Source organism: Drosophila guanche, unplaced genomic scaffold, assembly GCF_900245975.1.
Source record: "Drosophila guanche unplaced genomic scaffold, DGUA_6, whole genome shotgun sequence".
NCBI lineage: Eukaryota > Metazoa > Arthropoda > Insecta > Diptera > Drosophilidae > Drosophila > Drosophila guanche.
Window position 1 is genome coordinate 1 of NW_022995806.1, and position 10,734 is coordinate 10,734.

Here is a 10,734-nt window from a genome sequence, read left to right on the forward strand (position 1 = left end):
TGACCTACGGAAGGATCGAGTGCAGAATTCGCCTGCATTCAACGCCACTGGAATTGACTACGGCAGTGCCTTCTACAATGACTCATATTAGAGATTCATACCACTCCTCTATCCCCATTTCGGGGGACTATTGGCATCAGTCAAGAAGAAAGGACTTCATATTTATCGCTCCGTGCGATCTTCCCTCTTTACTTTTGATGAGCTGCGGACGTTGGTCTGCCAAATCCAGGCTGTAATAAATTCTCGACCTCTTTTCGCTATTTCAGAAAACCCTGAAGATCTTGGCGTCCTCACACCAGGACATTTTCTAATTGGTCGTCCGCTGATGGAGTTTCCCGGGCCAGACGTAACTTGTCTAAACTTCAATAGATTGGATTGCTGGCAACGAATCACCTGTGTCCAACAGATCTTTTGGAAGCGTTGGAGTGAGGAGTGCTCTGCTCTAACAAAGTGCCAAATGGCAAAAATATTAAAAACTAAATACGGAGAAAATTTTTTGGTAAATGTGGAGTCAGAGTTGCCGAAAAAGCTCGGCAGCTTCCAACAGGTTTAATAAAAGCTTTTTGTCTGGACGTTGATATGCAATGACTGCACCATCAAGTGGCCCATGCGACACCAAGCCAAAGCCTGTTACGCGCGGAACCCAGCAGAACGCAGCCCTCCTCCCGCCCAACCGACCGAGGGGCGCTGCCGCATGACGCGCGGCGCGATTAACCGAACCGGTCGCGAGCATGCAGGAAAGATAGATGTTAGGCTAATATTCAAGGAAAATTAGAGCTAAACATAACTAGACTAGAGCTACAATAGCTAAACAAGCAAAAATTACCAAAATCAGAAACAAGACAAAACAAAAATGAAACTAATTACGGGAGAGGTAGGCTAGTATAAGAGATTTAAGAAGAGGAAGGGAGTTAGTTGAGGATATAATGTGGTAGAGGGAATTATAATCCGAGCATAAAACCCTAAAGGGTTCGTGTGAGGCATAATTCGATCTACATAGTGGAAGGAACAAAGGAATAAAGTTTCTAGTGGGTCTAATGGGAATCGTAAAGTTTAAGCGGCTCAACACGTCAGGGCTGTCTACATCCCCCTTGATCAAGTTGTGCATAAAAATTACACCAAGCATTTTTCTACGACTAAATACGGATGGAAGATTTATTAAAAGAAGTCTACTACGTTAGGATGGCAGTATCACAGTTGCATCCCAGTTGAGGCCCCGTAGGGCAAATAATAAAAAGTTTTTCTGTACTGATTCAATACGGTCCTGATGTATGTTGTACACATGATCCGTATTCTAAAATCGGACGAACATGCTAGATATAGAGAGTGGCTTTATTTACCATGGTAGAAATGTGTTCAGAAAACTTTAACTTGGGGTCTAGTTTAACACCTAGATCATCAACCAATGTAATTCTCTCAAGAGAACTACCGCAGAGGGTGTAAGGATCCAGGAAGGGGCTGGAGCGATAAAAAGTCATTACATTGCACTTCGAGGCATTAAGTTGTAACATATTTGCACAGCACCATGACTGAAAGCTATTGAGATCAGATTGCAAGCGAGAATGAAATGAAATGTCCTTATACTGGACACAGAGTTTAACATCGTCCGCATACATAAGTACTCGAGACTTTGTTAATACAGAAGGCAGGTCATTAGTAAAGAGTGTGAAAAGTAAGTGGCCTAAATGGCTACCCTGTGGTACTCCAGTAACCATAACAGGTAAAGATAAGGAGTTTTTGAAAAGGACCCTTTGAGACCTAGAACACAGGTATCTAGAAATCCATCTCAACAGATTGGGCGGAAACCCTAGAAGGTCGAACTTTTGTGCAAGAAGAGAATGGTTTACAGAATCGAATGCCTTACTGAAGTCAGTGTAAATAACATCCGTCTGCAAGTTACCTTGGAATCCTTTAATGACAAAGGAGGTGAACTCTAAAAGATTAGTGGTTGTTGATCGTCGCCGTATAAATCCGTGCTGAGCTGGAGATATAAGTGATTTGCAGAGATGCTGCAAGTGCGGAGTTAAAATTGTCTCGAACATTTTAGGAATAGCGGATAACTTAGATATACCTCTTTAGTTTTTAGCGTCAGACTTGCTACCTTTCTTATGGAGAAGAATTATAAAGGATTCCTTACAGATGGGGGGAAATCTAGAAGAATGAATGGATAGAGTGAATAGTTTAAGCAAAGGTCCGCACAGAGACTCGGCACAGTACCTGAGTACACAGCCGGGAACTCCGTCAGGGCCCGGTGAAAATACCGGCTTAACTTAACCTTCATTAAACAAAGGGCAGAAAATGCCATTCGACTGAAAATACCGGCTTAACTTAACCTTCATTAAACAAAGGGCAGAAAATGCCATTCGACCTTGGTAAACTATATGGATACATATGGCCTGGATAGCTTTCCTGGGAATACGTGTTTTGAAAAAATTGTGCAAAAATATCGGCGATTGCCTGATCATTGTTTGCCGACATATTCAAAAATGATAGCGAGGATGGATGTGCGGACGTTCTACGCTTACTGTTTACAAAGCTGTAAAAATGTTTAGGGTCCTGTGAAAAACGTATCCTGCATCGAAGGAGGTAGTTCCTATAGCATTGAGCATTAAGAACAGTGAAATTTGACCGAGCTATTAAGTAATTAGAAAGAGAAGAGGGAGAACCGACTTCTTGAGATTTTTTAAATAGTCTTGATTTTAGATTTTTTAGACTGGATAACTCTTTGGTGAACCAAGGAGGTTTCGCAGATCTAGTCGGACATGAAAGTGGGACACACGTGTCAAAAATTGTGTCAAGTACATTGTAAAAAATGTTTGTGCTTTCAATAGTCACATGGCCATGGTCACATTTACGACAATTATTATCCGTATTTAGTTTTTAAAATTTTTGTTTATTATTCGACGATTTTATACAAGGCTGCGGTGTGCAATCGACTCTGCTATTGATGCTGATCAAGAATATATATACCTTTTGGGGTCGGAAACGTTTCCTTCTGTGCGTTACATACAACAGTTATTCGCAAAAATACAATATACCCTATTTACGCTTCGAGTACCGGGTATAAAAATTCAAAACATTTGGGGGGTGCACAACTGCCAGAATATTTCTGGCTTCAGTCACTAACCAAATAGTATAGTAGACTCTCAACTTCATACAAGCGAAATATCACCGCTGCATGTGCGTCTCGGAGTCCCAGGCCTCTGCCACTAACCAAATAGTATAGTAACACTAACCAAATAGTAAATAGTAAATTAATTCGTATAGTCAAAAAAAATGTGTTGTAGGCAAATGAAACTAAAGTCAATTTGTTCAGATTTGTTAGGAAATCCATATTAGGCACTTTAATACAACTTCCCACGACCAAATGCACCCACGACGAAATAAATGCACCTTGAGGCATTTAGTATCTATTTGAATCTCATGTTTGTAAGTAGGTACATCTATTTTAGCTTTGTGTAATTTTTTATCGACTTAAATCAACCTATGTCAAATAGTACGACCGATATAACCGATGCATTGAGATCGTTTTTCAAATTTTCCGAAGAGAGAAACAATTTTTTTGTATTTTTGAACAAGGAGGTGTTTGATTTCCTAATCGAAATAAAATCGTTCGTTCCCTTTCGTTGTGACCATACGTGTTTTTGTTTTGCGCTCCGTATTTTCCTTTCTATTTTGGATAAATAGTTTTTTTTTTAATAATTCTTCTAGCTTGCCACTGTTCTTACATATCCTAATACGCGAGTGCATGGGTATTATTTGTTTAAAATTTAAATTTAATCGTATTCATTTGTGCGTCGGTTAGTTGTGTGTTTGTGCTTTTTCTTTTTGTAAGTACGCCCTCACTATTAGCCGCTCTGTCTTGTAGTTGCGCTTCTGCCTTTCACTCTCTAGCTCGAGTAACTGTTCTCCCTCTCTCGCTCTCAATATTTTCTGTGTAGTAGCGCAGAGCGCGCGCTCACTGTTTTAGCTGCCGCTGCGCTTGTTTTTCTCTCCTCTCTGCACTCATCTGTTTTCGATCCCTCTTTAAGCTTTGCTTTAAGCACACTGGTCCCATTGCTATTTGTTTTGTGAAAATAATTTTTATTTATATCTATGCCCGGTACTCGAACAGTAAAAAGGGTATATTTTATTTGTGCGAATAACGGTTGTATGTAACGCACAGAAGGAAGCGTTTCCGACCCCATAAAGTATATATATTCTTGATCAGCATCAATAGCCGAGTCGATTGAGCCATGTCTGTCTGTCCGTCTGTCCGTCTTGTTTGTCGGCTAGTTCTCAGAGACTATAAGAGCTAGAGCCACCAAATTTTGCATCCAGACTACATCTAGATGTAGAAGGCATCGCCAACCACTAGATATCGTTCACATTACAGAACACGTAGTAAAAAGCCAACTAAATAAAATGCATCAAAAAAATTGGATCAGTTAATCAGTATTTTCCAATTTATGAGATATTTAAAACAGCAATAAAATTGGTACTTTTACCTGCACATTCTGTGCAATAATGGCCGCTAGGTTTCACAGCAGATTTTTCGAAAGTGGCGCCATTTATGAAAATTTCTGGTACGCAACTTTGATGGTCACTCTTTTTCTAATACAGAACGTTGAAAACGGAGTCTTGGTTTTAACTTTTAAAAATTAGCTTTTGGCCACTGTTTCCGCAACTTCTCGCAACCAGTTCAGAATCAAAATCTCGAAATAAAAAGCCAAGTGCTGCTGGTTCGACCGAGTCGGAATTCAAATCAATTTAATTTCTTCTTATTTTCAATTTCAATATTCACCTATTAAATGCATGTTCTTCCTCTTTCTCTATCGTATTCACATATTACATGTATGTTCTATAGCAACAAACTTCTGTGAGTATGTCGTAAATGCAACAATTCAATATCTAAATGCTACAAATTCATTTTACTTATACAAAATACTAATTGCTCCCGGCCATAAGCCCTTTGCGCTAATTTGGCGTAAACAGCCACCAAAACTGGTCATTGGGACAAAAGTGCATCTGCAAATCAGCGTTGTTTTGTCAAATTTTAAATTTTTTCTGTCATCTGTCATCAATCTGTCATCTACATCTACAACACTTCTCACACCAACACGCTCGCCGCCCTTCCCTAGACCCACANAAATGCATCAAAAAAATTGGATCAGTTAATCGTATTTTCCAATTTATGAGATATTTAAAACAGCAATAAAATTGGTACTTTTATCTTCACATTCTGTGAAATAATGGCCGCTAAGTTTCACATCAGATTTTTCGAAAGTGGCGCCATTTATGAAAATTTCTGGTACGCAACTTTGATGGTCACTCTTTTTCTAATACAGAACGTTGAAAACGGAGTCTTGGTTTTAACTTTTAAAAATTAGCTTTTGGCCACTGTTTCCGCAACTTCTCGCAACCAGTTCAGAATCAAAATCTCGAAATAAAAAGCCAAGTGCTGCTGGTTCGACCGAGTCGGAATTCAAATCAATTTAATTTCTTCTTATTTTCAATTTCAATATTCACCTATTAAATGCATGTTCTTCCTCTTTCTCTATCGTATTCACATATTACATGTATGTTCTTTAGCAACAAACTTCTGTGAGTATGTCGTAAATGCAACAATTCAATATCTAAATTCTACAAATTCATTTTACTTATACAAAATACTAATTGCTCCCGGCCATAAGCCCTTTGCGCTAATTTGGCGTAAACAGCCACCAAAACTGGTCATTGGGACAAAAGTGCATCTGCAAATCAGCGTTGTTTTGTCAAATTTTAAATTTTTTTCATCTGTCATCTACATCTACAACACTTCTCACACCAACACGCTCCTTTAGCTCGCCGCCCTTCCCTAAACCCACACACTGCAGACTCGAGGCAGAGTCCGAAGCAGAGTGTGAAGCAGAGAATGGAAAAAAAACAACAAAAGCTGCGGGACAGGGTGGGTTTAGCCACTGGAAATTAATTTCTTCATTGTGGCTATAATAATGATCCAATCGGATCCCAATTTGGTGATCTGATAGATATGGCCATTCCCTATGGAAAAACTGTAGATTTGGGAGGTTTTCGCCTTTTTGCGGGGGCGGAAGGGGGCGTGGCTCATTTTTAAAATACACTGGTTTCAGTGTGAGCATATAGCAGTCTGGATGCATAATTTGGTGGCTCTAGCTCTTATAGTCTCTGAGAACTAGCCGACAAACAAGACGGGCAGACGGACAGACAGACATCTATCGACTCGTCTATTGATGCTGATCAAGAATATATATACTTTATGGGATCGGAAACGTTTCCTTTTGTGCGTTACATACAACCGTTATTTTCCGACAAATACAATATACCCTATTAAGTCTTCGAGTACCGGGTATAATATCATAGGTCATAATGGGTATGTAGCAAATGTTAGTTTTTGTGTAGATAAAAGGACACTTTTTCATACCTTCTTGCTCAAACTTAAATAATAGTGTCGTCTTTTTAAAAAATAGTTATTTTACAACGTTTAATCGCAGAGAAACGATTCATCAATTGGATGGAATTATATTTACAGTGCTGAAAGTTATAACGAGCTGGTAATAAATATTAAACAGAATATCAAAATCGAAGAAAATTATTGAAGATTTACGGTATATTTTGAAAATTGTATGGTATATTTTTCAAGTTTTTTGGTATATTCTGTCGATAAATCCGCGGGCACACTAACCTAATGACACGTCTTTAATTTTACGAAAAACGAACATTTCCGAACACGAGCGAGCATTCTTTTTCGTTTTTCGGGGCAGTGTGTTTGCGTTCGTTGCCCAGCTAAAGAGTATAACTTTCTAATTTTTGTATAGAAAGTACAACAGTCCAGCCAGACCAGACCGTCAGTTTCTCAGACGCGCGCTAACACAAGTCAAACACAATGGGAAGTAAGTAGAGTCATTCACAATTCCTGCATTCATATTTCCAAAGAGTTCGATTTTCGGTGTGAAGTAAAGTGCCGCTTCCAGTGGAACGAGCACCCGCACCCTCGGTCGCTCTTTTGCTTACGTATACAAAAAAATGTCGGTGTGAAGCAGCTCTAATTGTACTATTTGTGCGCTGTACAAGCCACAATTTGAATTGAAAACGGAGTTTCGCGTTTAACCGGAAGTCTTTTCCATTCATTATTTGCAGTCAAATTCCTCGAAGTTATTAAACCCTTCTGCAGTATACTGCCGGAAATTGCAAAGCCCGAGCGCAAGGTGTGTATAATATTATAGTATGGTTGTAACTAAGTCAAACTCAAGTTCAATGCAAGCAAAATGTGGGGGGAAGTGCAATGCAAGTAATTTCTTTAATTTTAAGCAAATTTTTTTTGTATTTAGCGGCTTATTGTGCTGTTTTCGTGTGTGCCAAGTGCCTGTTGGACAATTGGTCGGCTACCAGTGTTGCCAGCGCACTCGTTTGGCTTTCACTTGTCAAAAAAGTGTAAGCAAAGCGCCACGCAAACAGTTTGCATCTGCCCACAGTAATGGCCAAAAAAGATGAGTAAAGGCTGGTAAAATGCTTCAAATGAGCTCGCAAGAATTCAAAGGTTCATTAAAAAGTTAATTCGTGGCCTAAATTAGAGTTTAGCTTGTCACAGACTAGGTTAAATTGGATTTTTTCAATTGTCTCGCAAAAAGAGTTTGTGCTGAATAAAATGCTCTACATTGTTTTGCCTTTGCTAAATATTTTCATTGACGAATCGTCAGATTTCCATCTGATCGGATCTGCTACTTTTCTTATCACGGCCACTACTTTCGCGTGCTACTTGTTGCCAGATTCCCTCTTACACACAGATAAACGTGCACGAACGCGACGTGGAAACGTCAAACTTCGGGTCGCAGTCGCCCGAAGCACTGCGAAGCCTAACCACTGTCGACGTCAGCCTCGTGTGTTTTTGTTGTTAACCATATGATTGTGGGGGGCGGGGGACGACGAGCCGACGATGACGATGACAATGCCGATGAGCAAACCTGATTTTGTTTAAACATTTCCCACACGTACACGCATGCACGTACACGCCCCGCTGCACGTGTAGGCCAACATAGCGGCAAACCGTACGAGGTTTTTTCCTAGTTTATGTTCAAGACAAATTAATGAAAGTTTTATATGAAAGGTTTATAAACATTTCATTTCTTTTCCCCAGATCCAATTCAGAGAAAAAGTACTATGGACCGCCATCACACTGTTCATTTTCCTGGTGTGCTGCCAGATCCCACTGTTCGGCATCATGAGCTCCGACTCGGCGGATCCCTTCTACTGGATTCGTGTAATTTTGGCCTCCAACCGTGGTACCCTCATGGAGCTGGGTATCTCGCCTATTGTCACTTCGGGCCTGATCATGCAACTGCTGGCCGGAGCGAAGATCATTGAGGTCGGTGATACGCCCAAGGATCGCGCCCTCTTTAACGGAGCCCAGAAGCTGTTCGGCATGGTCATCACCATTGGCCAGGCCATCGTCTACGTGATGACTGGCATGTACGGTGACCCAGCGGAGATTGGTGCCGGCGTTTGTCTGCTCATCATAATCCAGCTGTTTGCTGCCGGTCTGATTGTGCTGCTGCTCGACGAGCTCCTGCAGAAGGGATACGGCCTGGGATCGGGAATCTCGCTGTTCATTGCCACCAATATTTGCGAGACCATCGTGTGGAAGGCATTCTCCCCCACTACTGTGACGACGGGACGTGGCACCGAGTTCGAGGGCGCTGTCATTGCCCTCTTTCACCTGATGGCCACCAGGAACGACAAGGTGCGTGCTCTGCGCGAGGCCTTCTACCGCCAGAACCTGCCCAATCTGATGAACCTGCTGGCCACCATTCTGGTCTTCGCTGTCGTCATTTACTTCCAAGGATTCCGCGTGGATCTACCGATCAAGAGCGCTCGCTACCGCGGCCAGTACAGCAGCTATCCCATCAAGCTGTTCTACACCTCCAACATTCCCATCATTCTGCAGTCCGCTCTGGTGTCCAACTTGTACGTTATCTCCCAGATGTTGGCAGTCAAGTTCAACGGCAACTTCTTCATCAATTTGCTCGGCGTGTGGGCCGATGTTGGAGGTGGCGGCCCAGCGCGCTCCTATCCCATCGGTGGTCTGTGCTACTATCTGTCTCCGCCCGAAAGCGTCGGCCACATACTCACTGACCCTATCCACGCCCTGCTCTACATTGTCTTTATGTTGGGCTCTTGTGCGTTTTTCTCCAAGACCTGGATCGATGTGTCCGGCAGCTCAGCCAAGGATGTAAGTAGCTCGAAGGGGATGTGATGCAATTGGAAAACTAACTTTCTTTTTGGTTTTCTTTTTGCTTTCTGCAGGTTGCCAAGCAGCTGAAGGAACAGCACATGGTGATGCGTGGCCATCGCGAGAACTCGATGATCCACGAACTGAATCGCTATATCCCGACGGCGGCAGCCTTCGGCGGTCTCTGCATCGGTGCACTATCGGTAATGGCCGATTTTCTCGGCGCCATCGGCTCCGGCACCGGTATCCTGCTGGCTGTGACCATCATCTACCAGTACTTTGAGATTTTCGTCAAGGAACAATCTGAAATGGGCGGCATGGGCACGCTGCTGTTCTAAGCAGTAGATCCGAAATTCAATCAACCAATACTTCATCATATTTCTCACACGCTCGCTCGCCCATTAAACAACAAAAAGAACAATCTGTATTCCGTATTTTGTTTCTTTTGTTTGTTTGTTTTCAACGTCCGAATTCGCCCACTATCAGCATACCTTTAAGACGTTTCCGCTGCCCACGAGGACGAGCGAGAAGCGTACTAATGAACGAGAGAAACTTCTTTATTTTGAATAGTTTTTAGTTGTATTCAATTGTGAGACTACATTGCTTGAGTTCAATATTTCTGCGAATTGATTGAATGCCAATGCAATAGTTGTTTAAATATTACATCAAATGAATTATGTTTAACGCCAAGACAAGTGGGAGAATATTGAAATTATAAAAAAAAAACCAAGATGCACATCTAACAAACACACATGCATACAAATTGTCATAATAAAACGTAAATTAGATATCTTTTTTAATCCAAGGGTCTCTTACATTTCAATCTGCGAATCTGATATCCTCTGAAATGATGTTCAAACCTTCTAAACCCCTTCGAGAAAACGACGACTGGCAGGTCACTTCGGCAACAGCCGAGTGGATGCCAGCCACCTGGCAAACGACACCTGGCAGACGACATCTGGCAAACGACGTCTGGCAGTGCACTTCGGCAACAGTCGAGTGGAGTTTTCTTTTATCTTCAAAATTGTAGGTTTGGGAGGTTTTCGCTCTTTTGCGGGGGCGGTGCTCATTTTTGAAATACACTTGTAACAGTGTGAGCATACAGAAGTCTGGATGCAAAATTTGGTGGCTCTAGCTTTTATAGTCTCTGAGATCCAGGCGCTCATAAGGATAGACGGACGGACGGACAGACAGACATGGCTCAATCGACTCGGCTATTGATGCTGATCAAGAATTTATATACTTTATGGGGTCGGAAACGTTTCCTTCTGTGCGTTACATACATCAAAGTGAATGCACAAATACAATATACCCTATTTACTCTTCGAGTACCGGGTATAAAAATTACTTACCGTTTGGCCATTTTCACTTTCAACTGCTTGTTTATTTGTGGACATACATACTTATGCATGTGTATGTTTTCACCACGGCACTCTTTCGGGACCATGGAAGAATTAGTAATTTCACCATGTTCGGGACCATGGTGAAATTAAGTAACAAGGTGACGT

The 10,734-nt window shown here is 41.6% G+C and overlaps 1 protein-coding gene across 1 annotated transcript; it reads left to right on the plus strand.

Moving 5' to 3' along the window:
* Positions 1-6,721: 6,721 nt before the first annotated feature.
* On the plus strand, positions 6,722-9,660 carry LOC117591576 (protein transport protein Sec61 subunit alpha). Its single transcript, XM_034284893.1, has 4 exons — positions 6,722-6,890; positions 7,138-7,205; positions 8,135-9,226; positions 9,301-9,660. The coding sequence occupies exons 1-4, from the start codon at positions 6,884-6,886 to the stop codon at positions 9,562-9,564; spliced, it is 1,431 nt and encodes a 476-aa protein (XP_034140784.1). The 5' UTR covers positions 6,722-6,883; the 3' UTR covers positions 9,565-9,660.
* The last annotated feature ends 1,074 nt before the right edge of the window (positions 9,661-10,734 follow it).